This window comes from Psammomys obesus, unplaced genomic scaffold (assembly GCF_907164565.1).
Source record: "Psammomys obesus unplaced genomic scaffold, mPsaObe1.curated_primary_1811, whole genome shotgun sequence".
NCBI classification, from domain to species: Eukaryota; Metazoa; Chordata; class Mammalia; order Rodentia; family Muridae; genus Psammomys; species Psammomys obesus.
In genome coordinates, this window is record NW_026596095.1 from 4,573,668 (window position 1) to 4,597,545 (window position 23,878).

Consider the following 23,878-nt stretch of genomic DNA (forward strand, 5'->3'; position numbering starts at 1 on the left):
CTTTCTTTCTTTCTTTCTTTCTTTCTTTCTTTCTTTCTTTCATCCCTAGAACTCTCTGTTTGGCCCCAGACCCAATTTTTTTTAAATGATTTTTGTCTTTTTGACTTTGTTTTTTAAGTTCTTTATATATTTGGGATATTAATCTTCTGTCAGATATGTAGCTGACAAAGATTCTCTCTCATTCTGTAGGCTTTCTCTTCACCCTGTTGACTGTTTCTCTAGCTGTGTAGAAGCTTTTTAGTTTTATGAAGTCCTACCTATCCATTGTTGGCTTTCTTACACCTATATCCTACAGAGTGTAGCCTATGTTTTCTTCTAGGATTAATATTTGGTCATTATTTCTTTAAAAATTTTTTTTCTTTATTTTATTTTTTTCAGACAAGGTCTCACCATGTATCTTGGGCTGGCCTCAAATTCATTATCCTTCTGACTCGGCCATCAGAATGCTGGGATCACAGGTTTGTGCTATCATGCTCAGCTTCTTAAGCTCTCATTTCTGACCCTCTGTGTTTCCTCCTAAGACACCAGCACGTGTATTATAGGATATAGTATGCTCCATGTTATTGTCTCCGGAATCCCTAAACTCTGTTCATTTTTCCATCTCATTCCTCAGCCTGGAAAAAATGTCTCAGTTGACTGAGTCTTAGATTCATTGATTCTTCCTTGTACCAAAGATAATCTGCGGATCAACCCTTCGAGTAAATTTTTATTTTAGAGAGTCTTTAACTGCAAAATTTGGTGGTTTTGTCATGTATGTATTTCTGCCACCTTGTTGTTCTTTTCTGTTTAAGAGGACATCATTTTCCCATTCTTCCTTCAATTTTGGGAAATTAGTCCAGTTCTTTGTTTTTTAAGGCTATAGCTGGACTAGGCAAAAGAGGATGGCATTAGAGCAAGTGAAAATCATGAAAGATGAATATTGAAGACATCATCATCATTGTTATCATCAATGTTGTTATTTACTTCTAAAAACATTGTTCATTCTTTAAGACTGATAAGCTAATACAGGTTGAATATATTTTATCTGAAATGTTTGGGACCAAAACTACTTCTGATTTTGTATTGTAGATTATAGAATACTTGCTTAGACTTCATCAATTGACCATCCAAAATCCAAGGTTTTGAGTGTCATTGTTTGGACAAAACGAATCTCAGATTTTGTATTTTCTAATTAGGTATGCTCATTATGTAATAATATATTGTAAGCAAAAATATCACTCAAATATAACATTTTAAGAACTTATTTACCTGAATATGTAATTAAACCCTGAAATAAAGGGTTTAGTTTTGTTTTTAATTTTAGCATTTTTTAGGGGTTTGTCTGAAACTCTAAAAGCCACTTTCATCTCTTCCAAAACATTTCTTGATACACCATCTGGTGTGAATGCTGGACAAGATGATTTTGATGTCACATTGCATTTACATGAACATGCAAGAATGAATGACTTGTAACCACAAGTCTTCATGTTAAAGTGTCTGTGTATCTTTCTTCCAGGTATGTAAAGGAAGGGGATACTGTGTCTCAGTTTGACAGCATCTGTGAAGTTCAAAGTGATAAGGCCTCTGTCACCATCACCAGCCGTTATGATGGTGTCATTAAGAAGCTCTATTACAATCTGGATGATATCGCGTATGTGGGGAAGCCACTGATAGACATCGAAACAGAAGCTTTAAAAGGCAAGCGTGTTTTGCTGCATTTATTACTGCTTTACTTTTGTTGCTGAATCCCAATATGAAATCCCAGTCATGACGCTTACAAATTGATGTGGCCAAAGAGAATTCATTACGAGATCCATACAGAGGAAAATACAAACATTAGCCAGTTCCATTGGTGTCAGAGAGCTGGCTTTCTATCTCAGAAGTTGATCGAGCTCATCATCTTGAGAAATAGCTTTAGCATCGGACTGGGAGAAGTTCTGTCGTGGTATATGGGAGATGGCTAAGTGGGTAAAGTGGCTTCTACACAAGCACAAGGGCCTGAGTTTGCATCCCTAGCACCCATGAAGAAGCTGGGCATGGCCGAATGCATCTGTAACCTTAGAGCAGGTGAGTGCAGAGGTAGATCGCAGTAACCCACTGGCCAGCCAGGCTGCCCAGAAGGTTCAGTGAGAGACCTTGTCTCAATAACTAAGATAGAAAAATGATTGTGGAAGACATCTGACATTGACCCCTGGCCTTGATGTGGTAGTTTGAATAGGAATGGTCCCCCCTCCCACAGATAATGTGTTTGAACTCATGGCCCACAGGAAGTGGCACTATTAGGAAGTGTGACCATGTTGGAGGAAGTGTGTCACCGTGGGGTGGTCTTTGAGGTCTCCTGTGCTCAAGCTACAGCCAATGTGGCACACAGTACTTTTCTGCTGCCTGTAGATCCAGATGTAGAATTCTCAGCTCCTTCTGTAGCACTTTGCCTTCCTGCACGCTGCTATGCTTCCTGCCATGATGAGAATGGACTAACTCTCCGAAACTGTAACCAGCCCCAATTAAACCCTAAGTAACACAGTTTTTATATATATATCCATGGGTAGGACTGCAAGTGTGGGCACATCACACAGTGAAAACTAGGGCTGGTTTGGTAATATAGACTTTTAATCTTTGCACTCAGGAAGTAAAGGCAGATCTCTGAGTTCCAGGCCAGACAAGGATACATGGGACCCCGTCTCAAAAACAAACAAAACAAAAAAACAGTAAACATAAAAATATTTTAAAATAAGTCTGTAATGGGATTCCTAAGGTAGCATTTGTTGTCTTGGAAATATTGAATAAAGACAGAAGTAGTCCACTTCAGAAGTCAGGAAGAAGTGTCTGAATGATCGTGGCTGGCAAGTTCTTCAACTATATTGTTTATATAATAATAATATCTAATATTATAATCAAATTTTTCTGAACTACATTTGCAGTGGTTTGATAGGAATGAATTAGGCTCATATATTTGAATGCCTAATAGTTATTAGGGTGTATAACTCTTTAATAAGATTAGAAGGATTCGGAAGTGTGGCTTTGTTGGTGGAAGTATGTCACTGTGGTGGGCTTTGAGGTTTCAAAAGCCTATGACAGGCCCAGTCTCTATCTGCTTGTAGATCAGGAGGTAGCTCTCAGCTTCTGCTCTAGCACCAAACCTGCCACCATTATGGACCATCCCTCTGAAACTATAAGCAAGGCCCCAATTAAATGCTTTTTATTATAAGAATTGCCTGGGGCCAGAAAGTTGGCTCAGTGGTTAAGAGTACTGGCTGCTCTTCCAAAGGACCTGGGTTCAATTCCCAGCACTCCCATGGAAGCTCACAACTCTGTAACTCCAGTTCCAGGGGAGCTGATACCCACCCCCAACACACACACACACAAGCAGGCAGAACATCAATGAACACACAATATTTTTAAAAAAGAAATTTTTTTAAAGGGGCTAGCAAGATGGCTCAGAGGTTAAGAGCACTGTCTGCTCTTTCAGAGGTCCTGAGTTCAATTTCCAGCAACCACATAGTGGCTCACAACCATCTATAGTGAGATCTGGTGCCCCCTTCCGGCATTCGGGCACACATGCAGGCAGAACACCATAAATAATTAAAATCTAAAAGAAAGACGTGCCTTGGTCATTGTGTCTCTTCACAGGAGTATTGACTAAGACAACATTTTAGGTCCTTTTGTTTATTTTTTTCCTTTGATAAATTCTAACTTTAAAAACGGGGTTGGGGAGGTGTCTAAGAAACAGACCCAGTAAGGATATTTGGGTAATTCATTGAATAGCAACAGAGATAAATTAGAAAATGCCTGATGATCAGTGACAACTTGTAACTAATCAGTGACAACTTGTAACTATTTGCCTGTGGTAGGGTAGAGAGACATGAAAAGGGTTAGAAAATACTACCAAGGAATTCAAGGAATACTACCAAGGAATTCAACTTAATTTTTAAAAAATATTTTACCTATTTATTTTGTGCGCATGAGCATGCTACGATGCACACTCAGAGATCTGAGAACAACTTTTGGGAATTGTTTTTCTCCTTCCATCATGAAGATCCTGAGAGTCAAATTCAAGTTGTCAAGTTTATGAACAAGTGTCTATACCAATGAGCTATCTCCCTGGCCCCTGGCTTACTTTTATTTTTTATTTTTATACAGAGTCTCCTTATGTGGCTTTGGCTGGCCTGGAACTCACAGTATAGATCAGGGTGGCTTGCAAATTCCTCCCAAAGGCTTGTGCCAGATCAGGCTTGTTCTGATCTGTACATTTTTGAGGGTGAAAATGTGTTGGTTGTCTTTGATCCTACTGATGATTCAGGGGTATAAACATATTTAAAGCTTATTAACTTCCCTATTTTTGCATATGCAGTTTGTTATCTCAGTTCTATCTCAGCAAATCTCTTAAAATTAATAAAACTGGAAAGCTAGGCTCATGAATTTAGGGAATATTCTGGACAGTTCTATTGCATGCTGGCTTTATTTTGCATGTGTAACTTTTATTTTCATACTTTTACCTTTTTATAATTTTAATTTTCCTGGCATGAAGCGTTTTAGAAGGATGAATTACATTATATTTTGTATTATTATATTACCTATACATGCCTGCACATTGAGCCACAGAAGCCAGAGAAATCAGACCTCCTGGAGCTGGAGTTATGGGCCACCTGACATCAGTGCTAGGAACTGAATTCCAGTCCTTTGCAGTGCGGTATGTGCTCTCTCCAGAGCCACCTCTCCAGCATTTGAGAAGTAAAAGCAGAAGGACCAAGAGTTCAGGGTCATTCTTGGCTACTTAGTGAGTTCAAGGCCAGCCTGGGCTGCACAAAACCCAGACTCAAAAACAAAACACAGTCCAAGGCATTGATACTCTTCCAAACGTCGCCCTAGCACCCCAGCAAAAGTTTGACCTTCCCCTAACTTTTATAGTGGTGGGAAGTGAGCTTAGGGCTTGTGGATGTCAGAAAAATGTACCACTGTGCAACATCCCTAGCCCTGTTTTCCTATGTGAAGTAGTCCAGGGTCTTAGTCATAGATAGACCAATAGTTGTGAAGTATGTGTGTGTGTTGTATGTACTTGCTCATGTGTGCATGTGAGCATGCCTGTGGACATTGATACCGGTGTCTTCCTCAATCAGTTCTCACAGTATTTTGACGGAGTGTGTCCCTCACTGAACCAGGAGCTCATCAGTTCAGTCCTACTTATTGGGCAATGAGCTCCAGGGATGCTTGCTTCCACTCTTCCCAGTGCTGGAGTTATAGACACACACTGCAGTGTCTGACACTTTCCTGGGTGCTGAGGATCCAAAGTCGGGTACTTAAGCTTTCATAACAGACGCTTTTCTGACTCAGCCATCTGGCCAGCCCCGCCACTAAGCTTTGTTTAAGACATGGTTTTGACTCTAGTTGTCTAACCTTGCTCCCAGATTCAGAAGAAGATGTTGTTGAAACTCCTGCTGTGTCCCATGAGGAGCACACTCACCAAGAGATAAAAGGCCAGAAAACATTAGCAACGCCTGCAGTTCGTCGGCTGGCAATGGAAAACAATGTAAGTCTTCCGAAAACTGAAGTCTGAGACTACATAGAAAGTATACATTTGCGTCTTCTGGAAAAAAAAAAAATCTCTCTTTGAAATGGTTTAAGCTGGAATTAATGAAAGCAGTTGCTATGTTAAAGTAATCGTGGCACAAAATCACTTGGGAGGGGGCAGGAGAGACAGCTGGACTGTTAAAGCATTTGCTGCTCTTCCAGAGGACCAGGGTTCACAACCACCACCAGCAACTCCTGCTCTAGAGTATCTGATACCATCTTCTGACACCTAAGAACACTTCAGGATGTGATATAAATTCACAGAGACATATACGCCAGGAAAAATAAATCTTTAAAAAAATAGGAAAAAAAATGACAGGACAGTATGAACTTAGTACTTCTTACTCATTGAATAACATGGTGCCTTTATGCTTTCACAGAGCTCAGTAGCAGCAGCTAACATTTCTTGAATCTTTCTAAATACCAGCACCTTGGGGCTGGGGAGATAAGGTAGCTCAGGCAATGGAGTGCTTACGACACAAATCTGAGGACATGAGTGTGCTCCCTAGCTCCCTCCTAAGAAGCCTGGCACCTTGGTGCACATGTGTAATCCCAACACTCAGGATGGAGAGGTTAGAGATCTCTGCGGCTCACTGGCTACCCAGTCTGGTTTCAAGTGGCAACTCAAAAAATATGGCGGACAGCTCTCACGCCAGAGTTAGCCTCTGGCCTCCACGTGCACATGCTCAGGTGTGTGTTTGTGTCCCCACACTCATGTGAACACACACACAAAAAGCACATCAAAAAAAGCAAACACGCACATAGTGCTATGTTAGTTTAGGTCAGCTAAAAGCACAATTTAAGACTCTGGATGCCTGTGATTGTTTTCCTAAAGAAGCCAATAGCTATAAAGGGAATGAAAGGATAGCAAAGGGCTGAGACTGAAAACGAGAGAGTCATGGATGTGGTAACAGAAATCTGCCGCGCTACACCATGCTGGCACCAGGAGATTTGTATTGTCTCTGTCCCATCTGTATGCTAGTCAGCTTTCTATACCTCCGTCAAAATACCCGAAATACACCATGTTATAAAGAAGAAATGTTTAATTTGGCTCCTAGTTTCACAGTTTTCAGTTCACGAACAATTGGCCCCCTTGTGTTAGGTTTGTGGTGGTTCAGCACATCAAGGTAGGAGTGCATGGGAGAAAAGTCTCACTCTCCTCATGGCTGGGAATTGAGAAGGTCATCCACAATCCCATAGTAACTGGAAAAATCTCCCAGTAGACCCCCAACTCAAAGTTTCCAACTCATTCTAACAGCTCCAAATTGAACCAGCTTTGTATTTTTTATTTTTTTGTTTTGCTTCTTGAAATATAGGAGCTATTATGTGGTCCAGGTTGACCACAAAATCGCTGTATAGCTCAGGCTATCCTCGTGATTTCTAGTCTAACTCAGTCATCATAGCACTAGAAGTACAAGTGATAACCAGTATACCTGTAGAGCACAGGCCTTGAACACAGTCCGTGGGGATGTTCCAGGTCCAAACTGTAGACTCTTCTGTCACTCTGCGGTGGATAAAATGCCAGGCATCACGGCTCCCTGACACTAATAGGTATTTGCTTGTCTCAGCCTTCCACCTAAGGAGCTACTGCGAGACCTACACTAGAAAAGCAGCCAGTGCAGCACACAGCTGACCATGCAGTCAGCCAGAGTCTAACAGGGACTGTCATCTCAGAAGGAGTGGGCTCACTCCGCTGTTACCCCAGCAATCATCACATTCATTATTTTAAACACGTGTGTGCCAGGCTCCATCCACATTATCTCTGCTTCTTAACCACAGCTCTTCAGGGTGTTTGGAATCTCACTGTTTTGCTGGTGAGAAAGGACAGCGTTAACTTGTCCAAACTCAAAGTAAATAACAAAACTCTTGGAGGAGAGTTCTGTTTACACAGCCTGAGTTCTTCCCACTCTGCCCAGCTATGTGGAATATTTCTGAGAAAAGTAGTTGTTGCCAGGGGGAAACAAAAGGCCATATGTTTGTATTGTACACATGTGTAATTGAACCGTAGAAATGCTCAGTTCTCCTGCTTATGAGGAACTATTCAAGAGAGAACCCTAAGATGCGTTCTGCCTTGTGTGCTCAAGGGCAGATGCTCCACAAACTGACCTTGTTAGGGGGAAAGTTGTAAATAGATGCTCGGTATCTCAGACTCATTTAGAACTTGCTGTTATAGCCCAGTCTGACTTTAAATTCACAATCCTCCTGCCTTTGCTGCTTAAACACTAAGATCATAGGCCTGTGTCACCGTGTCTGGCTTCTCTCTTTTCTTTCACATTCATATTTTCATTTGTTTGTTTTTAAATTTATTCTTCTCTCTCTCAATACATCCTGACCACAGTATCCCCTCCCAGTTCACGTAGTCCCCTAAACCCCCAGCCCAGATCCACGCCTCCTGCATGTCCCAGAAAAGTGTAGGCCCCCCAGAGGCGTGGCTGTTATCAGCGGAAAACATCATAACAAAATACCATAAGCCAAGACACAAACCGTAGAGCAGGCGAAAGAGTCAAAGATACCCCTACTCTCACTGCTAGGATTCCCACAGAAATTTCAAGCCAAAAATGCAGAGGACCTAGCACAAACCCATGCAGTCCCCATGACTGTTGCTTCAGTCTCTGTGAGCCCTGTGAACTCTGCTTAGTTGCTTCTGTGGGCCATGTTCTCCTGGTATTGTTGGCCCCTCTGGCTCCTACAATTTTTCCTCTCTGTCTTGTGTGAGGTTCCCCATGCTACAAGGGGACCGACCTGATGAAGATCTCCAATTTGGGCTCTCTCCGCCTAATGTTTGGTTGTGAGTCTCTGCATCTGCTCCTATCAGCTCTGGGAGGAAGTCTTGCTGATGATTGTTGGCTAGGCAAGGATAGCCAGGACTGTTACAAAGAGAAACCCTTTTTCAAAAAACACAAAAATTTTAAAAATATGTCTTAATTATACAAAATAGTGGGTTTCATTAATAAGCAATAGGAATTATGGTAGAAGGATTCTCAAGAGAGATGGCTCAGTGGTAAAGATCCCTGCTTCTCTTACAGAAGACCAAGATTTCATTCACAAAACATGTCAGTTAACAACTGGCTGTAACTCTGGCCCTAGGGGATCTGGTACTGTCGTCTGGCCTCCTTGGGCACCAGGCACATACATGGCACATATAAAGGCAAGGCACACAAAACAAATAAAATCTTATTGAAAAAAAAAAAGAATAATGAGAGAGCAGAGCAGAGTGGGACATGCCTTTAATCTCATCACTCAGGAGGCAAAGGCAGGTAGATCTCTTGAAGTTCAAGTACCTGATCTGCATGGTAAGTTCCAGACCAGCCAGGACTACGTACAGTGAGACCTGTCTTTAAAAAAAAAAAAGAAAGAAAGGGGTAGGGGAGGAAGGAAGGAAAGAAGGAAGAAAGAAGGGGGGAGAATTATGGAAGAGATTTAGAGATTTAAATGGGCAAATGAAAAACTTTGTATAAAGGTAACAAACACACTATACACGGGGGCGGGACAAGATGGCGGCGCCGGGAGGACTCTCATTCTGACCAGCAGCACAGCAGGATCGGCACAGTCACTAGCAATCAGAACTCTCGGGCATAAAATACAGGTGATTGTGTTTCCCAGGTGAGAGGATACCCCACGGTGGGGGATTCAATCAGCTTTTAACTCACCCCGCTAAACCAAGGAAGAGATCACGATTCCGCCAGACGCTTGGTCGCCAGCCCCAGCCTAGAGCCACACACCAGTGTCTCTGGTCACGGTCCCAGACTGAACCTTGCACACTGCACTATCAGAGACTGGAATTTTCAGTCAAGAGATAACCCCACAGTGCAGGAAACAATTGCGACCGGCCTTAGGTCACCCAGACATCCCCTGGAAAAGACTCGGGTTCCACGGGCGCCCCAGGAGCCAGCCCAGAGCCAGAGCCGGGAACCCAGGCTCCGGCACAGAGCCCTGCCTGCGCGCCTGATTCGTTGCCTCAGCTAGAACTGTGGGCCCCAGGGCACCAGAGACTGAGTCTCACTGTCAGGTGCAAACCCACAGGGAGGGAAACAGCTGGTCTGATCTCAGAGCACTCAGCCGACACCCCCACCCCGAAAAGGTCTCGGGAAAATTACCCAGTTTAGGCAGACGCCCAGGCTCCCAAAGGTCGGAAAGGCAGACACGGGCAATTTCTGCGCACCAGCTAGCTGGCAGAGACTGAGCGGTGCACCCCAGGGCAAAAAAGAGACTGGGAGTCCCTGTCTCCAGAGAATCCACAGAGAAGGAAGGAAACTGTACGGACTTAAATCACCCAGTCCTTCCCTGGAAAAAGTCTCCCAGACCGGCGGGGCCCAGCCACCATCACTGAGCTGTGCTCCAGACACAGGCACAAACATTGCTGCGCGCCAGATGTCCAACTGTGTCATAGCAGCTGATCATTAAATTTACAGCAAGAAACCCAGAAACAGGGCAGCTGTCTTCAGGACTTCCCTGGGTGAGAGGAGAACCCTCTCGACTAACAAAGACCACAGTTACCACTCAGGTCTCTAAACCTGAGGTGAGCAGCAGCAACTCCTGAAAAAAACGCCAGCCATCCAGGGACTATACCCAAAAACCTGGAAGACTTCCTTCAAGAAAAACCAGCCTTCTGCCAAGGGGATTCTCTCTACCACAGGATCCTCAGAACCACCAGAAACTAACCCCAAACACCTAAGATAGCCCAATGGGTAGAGGCCAGTGTAAAAGCTCAAGTAACAAAAGACAGAGCAATATGCCATCTCCAGAACCCAGTTACCCAGGGGCAAGTAGCCCTGGACACCCCAGCATAACTGAAATCCAAGATGACCTAACAACTATGCTCATGAAGATAACAGAGGAAACAAATAAGATACGTAAAGACATAGAGGAAGATAAACTCAAACAGAATATTGCCATCCATAAAGAAATAGAGGAAGTTGCAGCCAAACAGTTTGTGGCCTTTAGAAAGGAAATGCTTAAAGCACTGAATGAAATAAAAGAAACAGAGGTTGGTTCAAACAATCAGCTGAAAGAAGTGATTGAAAAACAGGAAAATACAGTCAGACAAGTGAAGGAAATCGACAAAATGGCTCAAGATCTGAAGATAGAATTGGAAAAATTAAAGAAAACACAAATGGAGGAAATTGCAGAGAAAAAGAACTTAGGGAAGAAAACAGGAACTACAGAGGTTAGCATAACCAATGGAGTACAAGAGATGTAAGAAAGAATCTCAGGTGTGGAAGATACAATGGAAGAAATCGATGTATCTGTCAAAGAAAATGTTAAATCCAAAAAATTCTTGACACACACTGTCCAAGAAATCCAAGACAATATGAAAAGACAAAACCTAAGAATAATAGGAATAGAGGAAAAAGAAGACTCCCTTCTCCAAGGCCCAGAAAATATTTTCAACAAAATCATTGAAGAAAATTTCCCCAAGTTAAAGGAGAGGCCAATAAGAATACATGAGGCCTACAGAACACCCAACAAATTTGACCAGAAAAGAAAATCCTCCCGCCACACAATAATCAAAACAGTAAGTATACAGAACAAAGAAAAAATACTAAAAGCTGCAAAGGAAGAAGGCCAAGTAACATATAATGGCAAACCCATTAGAATCACACCTGACTTTTCAACAGAGACTATGAAAGCCAGAAGGGCCTGTTTTTTAACTATTCCTCTGTAGTGCAGTTTGAAATCAAGGATGGTAATACCTCCAGAAGTTCTCTTATTGTACAGAATTCTTTTAGCTATCCTGGGTCTTTTATTTTTCCATATGATGTTGAGAATTGCTTTCAAGGTCTGTAAAGAATCTTATTAGAATTTTGATGGGAATTAAAATGAAACTGTAGATTGTTTGTTATAAGATGTCCATTTTTATGATGTTAATCCTACTGATCCATGCACATAAGAGCTCTTTCCATGTTCTAATATCTTCTTCAGTGTCTTCAAAGACTTGAAGTTCTTGTCATATAATTTTTCACTTGCTTGGCTTGAGTTACACCAAGATATTTTATATTATTTGTGGCTATTGTGAAGGATGTTGTTTTTCTAATTTCTTTTTCAGCCCATTATATCACTTTATCACTTGTAAAATGAAAGCTACTAATTTATTTTTTTAGTTAATTTTGTGTTCAACTATATTGTTGAAGTTATTTATCACCTGTAGGAGTTCTCTGGTAGCTAAAGAGAGAATTCTCTACAAAGGAAACTCTAATGGCTGAGAAGGACTTAAATGTTCAACGTCCTTAGTCATCAGGAAAATGCAAATCAAAATGACTGAGATTCCATCTTATGCCTATCAGAATGGCGAAGATCAAAACTCAAGCGACAGCACATGCTGGAGAGGATATGGAGCAAAGGGGACATTCTTTCATTGTTGGTAAGAATATAAACTTGGACTTGAAGGCATGTGGCTTAGAAGGCCAGTGAAGGGGGCAAGATGACGGCGCCAGGAGGACTCTCATTTTGAGGAGCAGCACAGCAAGATTGTCACAGTGACCAGCAATCCGAACAGAGGAAAGTTCATAGCACTAAGTGCCTTCAAGAAGAAATTCGAGACAGCTCATTCAAGCAACTTAATGGCCCACTTAAAAACCCTAGAAAAAGAAGAAGCAGACACACCAAAAAGGAGTAGACGGCTGGAAATAATCAAACTCAGGGCTGAAATCAATCAATTAGAAACAAATAAAACAATTCAAAGAATCAATGAAACCAAGAGCTGGTTCTTTGAGAAAATCAACAATATCGACAAACCCTTAGCCAAGCTAACTAAAAAGCAGAGAGACACCACCCAAATCAACAAAATCAGAAATGAAAAGGGGGACATAACTACAGACACTGAGGAAATCCAAACAATCATCAGGACTTACTTCAAAAGTCTATATGCCACAAAATTTGAAAATCTAAACGAAATGGACAATTTTCTTGATCGATTTGACTTACCAAAGCTGAATCAGGACCAGGTAAATCAATTAAATAGTCCTATATCCCCCAAGGAAATAGAAGCAGTCATCAAAAGTCTCCCATCCAAAAAAAGCCCAGGACCAGATGGCTTCAGCGCAGAATTCTACCAGACCTTCAAAGAAGAGCTAACTCCAATTCTCTACAAACTATTCCACAAAATAGAAACAGAAGGAACATTACCAAACTCATTCTATGAAGCCACAGTCACCTTGGTACCTAAACCTCACAAAGACTCAACTAAGAAAGAGAATTTCAGGCCAATCTCCCTTATGAACATTGATGCAAAAATACTTAACAAAATACTTGCAAACCAAATACAAGAACACATCAAAGATATTATGATATCTTTGGTCATATCCACTATGACCAAGTAGGCTTCATCCCAGGTATGCAGGGGTGGTTCAATATATGGAAATCCATCAATGTGATCCACCATATTAACAAACTGAAAGATAAAAACCACATGATAATCTCCCTAGATGCTGAAAAAGCATTTGACAAAATCCAACATCCGTTCATGTTTAAAGTATTGGAGAGATCAGGGATACAAGGCACATATCTAAACATAGTAAAGGCGATATACAGCAAGCCTATAGCCAACATCAAACTCAATGGAGAGAAACTTAAAGCAATCCCACTGAAATCAGGGACAAGACAAGGCTGCCCACTCTCTCCATGTCTCTTCAACATTGTGGTACATCTATACAATGGAGTATTACTCAACAATGAAAAATAAGGAAATCATGAAATTTGCAGGTAAATGGTGGGACCTGGAAAGGATCATCCTGAGTGAGTTGTCCCAGAAGCAAAAAGACACACAGGGCATATACTCACTCATATAAACATACAGCATAGGATAAACCTGCTAAAATCTGTACATCTAAACAAACTAAGCTAAAGAGAGGACCCTAACTAAAAATGCTCAATCCCATCCTGAAAGGCAAAGAGGATGGACATCAGAAGAAGAAAACAGGAAACAACCTAGGAACCTGCTACAGAGGGCCTCTGAAAGCTTCTGCCCTGCAGACTATCAAAGCAGATGCTGAGCCTGATGGCCAACTGTTGGGCAGAGTGAATGGAATTTTATGTAAGAAGTGGGAAATAGCAAGAGCTGGAGAGGACAGGAACTCCACAAGGAGAGCAACAGAGCAAGAAAATTTGAACACAGGTAATTTCCCAGAGACTCATATTGCAACCAAGGACTATTCATGGAGATAACCTAGAACCCCTGCACAGATGTAGCCCATGGCAGTTCAGTATCCAAGTGGGTTCCATAGTAATGGGAAGAGGGACTGCCTCTGACATAATCTGATTGGCCTGCTCTTTGATCACCTCCCTCTGAGGGGGGAGCAGCCTTACCAGGCCACAGAAGATGACAATGCAGCCACTTCTGATGAGAACTGATAGACTAAGATCAGAAAGAAGGAGAGGAGGACCTCCCCTATCAGTGGACTTGTGAGGGGCATGCATGCAGAAAGGGGAGGGACGGTGGGATGGGGAGGAGAGGAGGGAGGGGTTTATCGGGGGATACAAAATGAATAAAGTGTAATTAATAAAAGTTAAATAAAAAATTAAAAGTAACAAACACATACACAGAGATCCTGAGTTTATTTCTTCAATGATGAAATGTTGCTTTTTCAAACTAAGTTACTGAGCAAAATTTTTACCTTTAAACAATTCCACTATCTTTTGGTAGGCAGTGGGGGAAGTTGGTTTTGGTTTTTCGAGACAGTTTTTCTGTGAAGCCTTGTCTGTCCTGGATCTCACTCTGTTGATCAGGCTGGACTTGAACTCAGAGACGCACTAGCTTCTGTCTCCCAAGTGCTGGAATTAAAGGCATGCATCACCACTGCTCCATTTTTGAACTTAGGTTTAATTTTTAGCATTAAAATGTGTTCTGTTTTAGATTAAGTTGAGTGAAGTTGTTGGCTCTGGAAAAGATGGCAGAATACTTAAGGAAGATATTCTCAACTTTTTGGAAAAGCAGACAGGAGCCATACTGCCTCCCTCACCAAAAGCTGAAATCACACCACCTCCGCCACACCCCAAAGACAGGACCTTTCCCACGCCAATATCAAAGCCTCCAGTATTCACAGGCAAAGACCGAACAGAGCCTGTAACAGGTAATGGAAACAGCAGTAATAGGAAGCAGTGATTTATTTGGGGGGAAACTATCTCAGAAGATGCATGTTCATCCTGTAATGTTTTTGATCTTTTTTTTTTTTTTTTTTTTTTTTTTTTTTTTTTTATTTAGGCCAGGCTGGCTTCAGACTCAAAGAGATCCTCCTTCCTCTGCCTCCCAAGTGCTGGGATTAAAGGCATGCACCACCACACCTGGCTTTCAATTCTTACTAATAGAAAAGTTCACATTTATCATGAAATTATGATAATGCAATGGCACAGTTTTTTTGAACTTATATTGAAAAATAACTATCGAATTTATATAAAATGATTTAATTTCTTCTAGGCTTCCAAAAAGCAATGGTCAAGACCATGTCTGCAGCCCTGAAAATTCCCCACTTTGGCTATTGTGATGAGCTTGACCTTACTGAACTGGTTAAGCTTCGGGAAGAATTGAAACCTGTTGCTTTGGCTCGTGGAATCAAACTCTCCTTCATGCCCTTCTTCTTAAAGGCAAGTTTCACCCATTCCAAGCAAGGCCCCAGAGGACAGTGCCACTTTGTTTTGTAAAGATCGAGTCCTTTAGAAGGCTTGCATAAAATACTATTTCGAGCCATATCGTCAGACTTAGAGAAATAATGTCCAAACCCACCATCTCTTTGCATCATAGAAATTTATGCAGTTGAAATCTGTGTTATATTTTCATCTTCTTACCTCTTTTTTAAAGAACTATTTTAGGTTTAAATTACATTTGCCTATTTATTTAGTGTGTGAATGTGCATGTGTTGTGTACATGCATGCTAGCATGTACATGAGTGTATGTTTGTGTGTTTATGTGCTCAAGTGCACTCAATAGGACAACTTGGCAAAAGTCTGTTTCTTCCTTCTACCTCGTGAGTCCTAGGAATTGAACTCAGGTTGTCAGGCTTGGAGGAAAAGTGCCTTACTCAGGTCCTTTATTTGTTTGTTTTTGAAACAGAGTTTCACCATGCAGCCCTGGCTGGCCTGGAACATACTATTTAGACTGCTTTCAAGTGTGTGTGTGTGTGTGTGTGTGCTTGGTGTGTGTGTGCTTGGTGTGTGTGTTCATGCAAGTGCCCACAGAGGCTAGAAGAGTGTGTGAGTCAGATCTCCTGGAGCCAGAGTCAATAGGCAGTACAGTTGTGGTCATTCAACTTGGGTCCTAGGAACCAAACTCTAAACACTCTTAACCACTGAGCTGTCTCCCCACATCCTCTAGGAAGAGAATTGTGCCAACAGTTGAGGAAAGCCTTTAGTCCTAAAAGTTGCCGTTTGAGCTAAAATGAGACGTGAAGTGACTTTGTCCCCCTCAGTGGTTATTTATGTCCATGTATTCAGCACCTTCATGAGAATGTCTCCAGGGCAAGGCCTGGGGACCATTAGCTGCCATTGTGACTCTCCTTAGTGACCACTGCAGAGCAGGCGCTGTGTGTCAGGTTGGGTAAGCATACTCCAAACAGTCATCCCTTACTTCTCAGAGTCTCCCAGACATGTAGATACTACTCTCCCCACTTTCCTCTGAAGAAAATTAGGCCTCAGATGGGTTGAGAATCTTGTCACGGACATTAACAAATGGAAAAGCCACCTTTCTGGTGTGGTGTGATCTGCTCTCACTCAGCATGGCTCCTCTTGCCCTTTCCTCACAGTCTGCCAGGATGAATCATCCTTCAATCAAATTGAATCATTTCCCAGGTCTTTTCAACAGTTTCCCTTCAGTGCCTTTATGAGGTGTTCCTTTAGTGTGCCATACAGGACTCTGCTAGCTCTTCAGGACCCCTCCAGGCTCTTCAAACCCACTGCTGCTTTAATCACACTGAGCTATACACATAGTTGCTGGATTATATAACTTCACCTGAAATACCCACCAGGTCTCTCTCTCCCTCCCTCCCACCACCACCATTTTATTTTATTTTATTTTATTTTATTTTATTTTATTTATTTTATTTTATTTTATTTTATTTTTTTATTTTATTTTATTTTATTTTATTTTATTTTTTGTTTGTTTCACCAGATAGCACAGGCCGACCTGCAACTAACAGTCCTGTCCCAACCTTCCCAGTGCTGGGATTACAGGACTGAACCATCTCACCTGGCACCCTCTTTCTGTGTATCTTAAGTACCGAATCAGTTGAGATATAGACTCCAGAAGCCCTCTGGCTCCCACTCTGCATCGGGCACTGTTGTTGCCCACGTAGTGTACTGCCAGTGTTAACCTGGCCCCTTCCCCCGATGCTGAGCCCTTAGGACAAAACCCATTCCCCTTCAGCATCTGCCCTACAAGTGGATGGGCTCTAAGCATGCGGGGTAGCAGATGTCTCCAGATGAAAGGGGAGCATCTGGACTCCACTGAGGATATGGAGAGTCACCTTTAGGGATATCACTCAAACTTGTGTGAATGAGAAAACAGCTAAGGGCTTTCCAGCAACAGGGAGAAGCTGAATTAGCAAAGAACGTTTATAGCAGGAGTCACTTTGAGGCCAAATAACTTGTTTCTCTTACTATATAGCAAACCAAACACCCCCAGATTTAACAGACTAAAACAGCGGTTGTTCATGGGTCCACATGAGCCTGCAGGTAAGCAGGGTATGAGTCTGCCGGCCTTGGCAAGGTCACACCCTTCTGCAGAAACTTGCAGGTTGGCCAGAGGCTGGCCAACAGAAGGGAAGGCCACTTCTCTTCTGTGTCTTCATTCTCCTTCTCCTCAGGGTGCTCAAGTGTGTCAGCCCTGGGGCAGGTGAAGAGAAGTGGCAGAAATGCTCAGGCCCTTGTGTTCTCAAGTTCTGCTTCATTGAGCTTTTTCTGGTCCCACTGACCAAAACAATTCACATGACTAAGCAGGGATCTTGAAAGATTACTACCAAAGGGCGGAGATGCAGGGTGACATGAAAACTTGGAGTCATTACTTCAACCTCTACAGTTGGAGACAAGGAAAATGCTTTAAGCAGATAAATGGCAGTTGTGTTACACAGAGGTTAAACAGGGTAAAGGTATTAATGGGCCATTAGAGTAGGAACTGCACAGCCTTGAATGACCTGAGGCATTGCCAAGGCTGAGGCCTGTAGCTGGGAAGACATGGGGTTGGATAGGAGCTAGAGACCCTGAGACAATCTGGTAAGAGGCAGCCTGCAGAGAGCAGCTGATAAAAAGGTGGTTTGGAGAAGGCTGAGGAAAGTTTCACTTTCCCTGCACCCTCAGGGAAGAAGAGGGCCAATGTGCAGAGTGAACTGGAGCCTGAGAACTATAGGAAATCTGTGAAGTGGAGTGCTGGAGAAAGGCCCTGGGTTAGGGGAAGAGTGAAATGAAGGCTCACAAGAGCACACTACCCTGCGTCCCTAACCCTCTGCTTTCTGCCTCCCAGAGAGAGACCTGACTTCAAAAGGCCAAGGTGGACCAGCTCTTTGGCATCTCTTTGGATCTCTTTCATAGCTGTTTCTTCATTGTGCTAGTCAAAAGGAACAATCTCTTGATATTTTCAAAAATAAGTCTCATTAATTTTATTTTAAATTTAACCATAAATTTTAAAACATTTAAAATAAACCACAAAGTATGAAATGGGGTCGGAGGATGTGACCAAATCCCTGGACACACACAGCTTGTGTTTTCACTTGCAAAATTACTATACTCAAAACCTCCTTTCTATGGAGAATACTTTTGACTAACTTTAGGTGTGGATTTTTGTTTGTTGTTGTTGTTTGAAACAGGGTCTTTCTATGTAGTTCCTGCCTGTTCTGGAACTTGTTTAGACCAGGCTGTCCCAGTCAGTGTTCTGTTGCTGTGAAGAGACACCATGACCATTAACTGTAACTTTGGTTACAGCAAGGAAAGTAAAGAACTCAATAGCACTGGACAAGGACCATGGGAGAGAGAATTCTTTTAAGAACAATCTTAGGCATCTTTATTTTGCTGTTTTAATTTTTAAATATTATTATTCATTTTTTTTTATTCTTTTAACAGTTTCATATACGTATGCAATAAATTTATCTTTGAAATTTAATGTTAAGGTATAAGCAACCAGGCTGTGCAGCAAAGGCTATCATGAGCATTTATGCTTATGGAGGCATGGGCAGGAGAGAAATGATATGAAGAGAAAGAAAGTTTAAACCTGGGTACACATGGCTTTGAATGAAGAGCTCTCTTCCCCTCTCCTCTTCTACCTCCTTTTGCTTCCAGTCCTCTGTGCCTGTGCGAGGCAAGGGTGCTGATGTCGCACTGTCGTTCTCTTCAACAGGCTGCCTCGTTGGGGTTACTGCAGTTTCCTATCCTTAATGCCTCCGTGGATGAAAACTGCCAGAACATCACCTACAAGGTTGGCTCTGCATTTGGAAAATCCTGATAGAGCAGAAGATGGTGTAATGTGCCTGTGTTCTAACTCTTTTCAGACAGGAAGGAAAGACATGGCATAAGCCATGTCAGTTAAACTCAGTCTGCTGGCTTTGTTTTCACTGTTTAATAGATTTTGTTCTGGTGTGCAGCCTTCCCTTGTTAAGTCCTGTTGCTTTTCCATGTGAAATAGTGGAACTGCCCAGGTGGTAGGCATGCCTGCCTTTAGCCCCAGCACTCAGGAGGCACAGAAACAAAAGGTGCTCTTAAGTAGTGCAGGGGATCAGATCAACGCTTTTGCGGTATGCCTAATACACTGAGCTGTTTATCTGTCTAATCCTTCCTAATTAAATGTAGCTTATTTTAAAAACCCAGAGAAAATAACGTTTGCCTTCAATCCTGTCGCCTCAGTTAGTTCCCAGTTCACTTTGATATTCTTCCACGAATTCATTGAAGTAGTACATCATTTTTTGGATTTGCTTTTCTCTTTTTCATTTTATATATCATGGACATGGCCATACATCAATAGATGGAATGCTGTCATTTATTTACGGGCAAGAGTTCTCATTGTTATAAAACCACCTGATGCTGTTGATTCCTTCATTCTTTTGCATTTATTTCCTTAGCATAGTTTTTTATAAATACCATATGTATCTTCATGATGGAAGGAAAGAACTATTGTTCTCTGACCTCTGCGTGCGTGTCGAAGTGTCCGTGTGTACACACATAGGGCGTGCACACACATGTGATTTTACAAACTTAAAAAGATTACTGTTTCTAAAATAATCTTTTAAGTTTGCTTAAGCGATCTTTTCATTTGCATTTGTTTTATTGGGGGAGGGAAGAAGTGGCACACACTGCATCTCTCCTTTTACCCTGTAGGTTCAGGACTTTGCATTCAGCTTAGCAGAAAGTACCCTTTGCCCACTATAGTGTCTCATCAACCAAACTGTTTCTTCTAAGTTACTTCCATTCTAGTGAAAATGATGACTTTTATTTTTTGATTTTTTGGCTTTTTGAGTTATGGTCTTGCCATATGGCACAAGCTGGCTTCAAACCATCACTCCTTCTTTCTCAGCCTCCTGAATATTGGGATTATAGAGCACCATAAACCTGGCTTGGCAAAATAGTTTGGAATCTTTGTTTTAGAGAGCAGTAGAGTTTATCTTTTCTTTGTTGTAAGCTTTTGTATTAAAAGTTCTGCTGGTAATTTTGACGTCTTAGGCTTCTCACAACATTGGGATAGCAATGGATACTGAGCTGGGGTTGATTGTCCCCAATGTGAAGAATGTTCAAGTTCGCTCTGTATTTGAGATTGCCATGGAACTGAACCGCCTCCAGAAACTGGGCTCTTCAGGTCAGCTCAGTACCACAGACCTTACCGGAGGGACATTCACTCTTTCCAACATTGGATCAGTAAGTCACAGTGTTCAAATGTATAAGTATAACTTGAATTTCTGATCATATGCTCAAATAAAATGCAGCCATCATCTTGAGGCATTCCCTGAAAGCTAAATTTTCCCGTTCTTCTCAGATTGGTGGAACCTATGCCAAGCCGGTGATATTGCCACCCGAAGTAGCCATCGGTGCCCTGGGAGCGATCAAGGTATGCGTAGTGAGTAGCTGCAGGACAGTTCCAGTAAGCTGGGAGACTAAGCGTGAAGATGACTCAGTAGTGAAGGTCATCCCCCACTCTTCAGTTTATGTTTATCAAGTTTGGCTCGGTAAGCCTGTGCCTTCTGTTGAACTAGATCAGAGGGCACTGTGCAGTCCCAGCTGGCTTCAATTCTGGGCCCTCGTTCCCCGCTGGGGTTACAGGTATATGCTTGGCTGCAAGTGCCTTTATCTGTTGAGCCAGCTTGCCAGGCCTGTCTATTAAAACTAATAGTAAGGGGCTGTCGAGATGGCCCAATGGTTAAGAGCACTGACTGCTCTTCTAGATGACCTGAGTCCTCTAGTCCAATTCCCAGCGCCCACATGGAAGCTCATAACTTCCTGTAACTCCAAGAGCTGACACTCTCACACAGATGTACATGCAGGTTAAACACCAATGCATATAAAATGAAAATAAATAAATTTAGAAAAGATCTAATAATAAGTTAGAACTTATATTTTGTACATTTCTTATTTATTAATAGATGAGGGTTTTGGTTTGGTTTTTGTGTGTGAGGTGTGTGGGTGGTGGGGGGGTGGGGGGGCTGTGTACATGTCTTCATGTGTTCAGAGGCTCAACTCTCTATCACTCTGTACCTTTGACCCATGATCTCTTGTTGAACCTGGAGCTTGGGGGTTTTGCCTATGCTGACAGCCAGCAAGCTCCAGCCACCCTCAGCCACCTGTGCTGTACTGAGGTTACAGGTGTGTGTAGGCTCACATCGGGTTGCTACCTATGTTCTGGGATCGGGATTCTAGTCCTCGTGATTGTTTGCTTCTTGGTGCCAAGGATGGAACTTGTCTGTGCTAGACAAACTCTCTGTCAGTGAGCTACCCCCCAAAGCCCTAATGAATGTTTTTCAGAATAATCCATCATGGCTTGGGATTTTCGTTTTTAAGCTGGACAAACCCTGCCTTTCATGACATGCTGTCTGTCATCTGCTCTGGCCATGACCACATCTCCCACCCTTCCTCCCACAGTAGTTGTGAGACGGGTTCTCTGCTCCACTAACACTCCCGTCGTGCCCCAGCTCCAGTGTCCATGTGCTATGCTTCCTTGTTGCCTTCAGTGAGGAGTCTAAGTACTTGCCTTGTCTCAGTTGTGTTGTCTTAGGGTCTGAAGAGTACTTAGCGTGCAGTAATTAATAAGTGTTAACATTTGAAATATGAGTGAAATTTAATGTAAATATTATATACAGGGCAAGAGATTTCTTGAAGAATTAAAACTTAGGATACGGCCTCCCAAGGTTGGAGGACATAGAAAGCATTTTCAGAGGTCCTAGAGGATGCCGCTCACTGGCAGGGAGCCGGGTTTTCCAGACCTTACACCATTGTTGCCAGACCTTCCTTCCACTGTGAGCGAGTGGACGTTTACCCTTGTTTACTCTTCATATTTTCCATTATTTCTAGGCTCTTCCCCGATTTGACCAGAACGGAGAAGTTTATAAAGCACAGATAATGAACGTGAGCTGGTCAGCTGATCACAGGATCATTGACGGCGCCACCATGTCACGCTTTTCTAACTTGTGGAAATCCTACCTAGAAAACCCAGCGTTTATGCTGCTAGATCTGAAATAATGTCAAATAGGAAGCGCTGGGACTTCTTGCATTTCCGAAGAGTACGTGAGGCCTCACTGTGCCAGCATGTATTCTTGATACAGTCGCAAGAAAAGGTTTGTGTTGCCTGGTTAAGGCTCAAAAGCACAGTATTTACCGCTGTCACATTAGGTTCTTTGCTGAAAATGAACGATGGGGAGCGGTTCTGTTGTGTAGGTCAGAGGGTGACTTCCCAGTATGGTGCCGAAATCTGTGTCCATGAATTGAAACAGGCAACAAAACAAAATCAATGTCACCAAAAGGCAAGGAGCAATATACACGTGGTTTTTGCCTTGTTTCTCTCTGTTTTTTTAACTGATTTTTTTAACGAAACTTTAAAATTATACTTAATTAGGGAGATTTATATACAAATGTGTTTTTCATTTCTTTCCTATAAAATAAGTGCAATTCTACTTATCTCTCAGATAATGAGACATGTACTCTTTCTTGCCTTATGTGTAAAGTAACATCTGTAAATGGCTTATAGCTATAAAATAGTATTCTGTAGAGGGGGAGTTATAGTTTCATCTTGATTATAGTTCACAACGAAAAAGGCTGTCAAAAGTAAATTTTAAAATAGACTTCTAGAACTTCTAGAACTTCTAATGCTTTGGCATTTTGCTGGGAAATACTTGACTTTGCCAACTCACTTTGTGATGTAAAATACCATAAAAAAACGCCAGCTTCTGGCTTTTTTTTTTTTTTTTTTAACACTTAAGAGATTTATTGCCTTCTAATTTTATTGATCTTCAGGTAAACACAAGAAAAGGACCTGGAATCTATTCTGTTTTGAGCATGAATAAGAAGAGAGTCAAATGGGAAATTGTGAGCATAAAATTAGTTTATGCAGAAATGCTACTAATGATTATCTTGATAAAGGTATGCTTTAGTCAGATAGCATCAGGATGAATCTAATTCAAGGCTGGGCAATCCTTTATTCCCAGCACTTGAGGAGCACACAGATGTGTGGATCTCTGTGAGTTTGAGGCCAGCCTGGTCTACATTGTGAGTTACCAGATAGCCAGAGCTATGCAAAGAAATCCTCTTTAAAAAGAAAAGAAAAGAAAGAAAGAAAAGATAAATCAAATATAGTATCTTGAAATCTAGATTTGTTTTCTTCTGCTGCTATTACCTAATTGAATATATCATGACAGAATTATTTGTTTAAATGAAGTTTTTTGACAGTAGGAAAAAGGGTCATTTTAATGCCTACTTGATTTTTTTTGAAAAAGGGAAATAGTCTATAAAGTAATGCTGTTTGTTTTGAAATTCAAATCATGAAACCCATTATTTTTACATAAAGAAGATTAGCAAAAGAAAATCAATTCAGAACCACGAACTTTGTCCATAGGCCTGTAATTCCCACACTTGGGAGTCTAAGGCAGGGGGACCCTGACTTCAAGGCCATGCCAGGCCACACAGTGAGACTTTCTCTGAAGAAAAGAAAAAACTGCAGATAATGTGGAGTAACCAACTGTAATCTATAATCTTAGCACTGTTAACATTATAATGTATTTATCTACGGACATAGATAGGTATTCTTTTATAAAAATGAAATCATAATGTATCTACTATTTTATAATTTGATTTTTTAAATTTATCATTATATTATGGATACCTTTATAGGTCAATAAACAGTTCTACATTGTCATACTTTGTATGACTGGATAGTTCA

General features: G+C 41.7%; 1 protein-coding gene across 1 annotated transcript in view; it reads left to right on the plus strand.

The window, feature by feature from the left end:
- Dbt (dihydrolipoamide branched chain transacylase E2) overlaps window positions 1–23,878 on the plus strand; it is a 40,721-nt gene extending 16,843 nt beyond the window's left edge. The window contains exons 4-11 of the mRNA XM_055628280.1: window positions 1,496–1,677; window positions 5,385–5,506; window positions 14,399–14,615; window positions 14,960–15,126; window positions 18,863–18,940; window positions 20,179–20,370; window positions 20,489–20,560; window positions 22,018–23,878. Of these exons, the coding sequence (XP_055484255.1) occupies window positions 1,496–1,677; window positions 5,385–5,506; window positions 14,399–14,615; window positions 14,960–15,126; window positions 18,863–18,940; window positions 20,179–20,370; window positions 20,489–20,560; window positions 22,018–22,185 (1,198 nt within the window). The 3' untranslated portion in view covers window positions 22,186–23,878. The remainder of the gene's footprint in view (window positions 1–1,495; window positions 1,678–5,384; window positions 5,507–14,398; window positions 14,616–14,959; window positions 15,127–18,862; window positions 18,941–20,178; window positions 20,371–20,488; window positions 20,561–22,017) is intronic.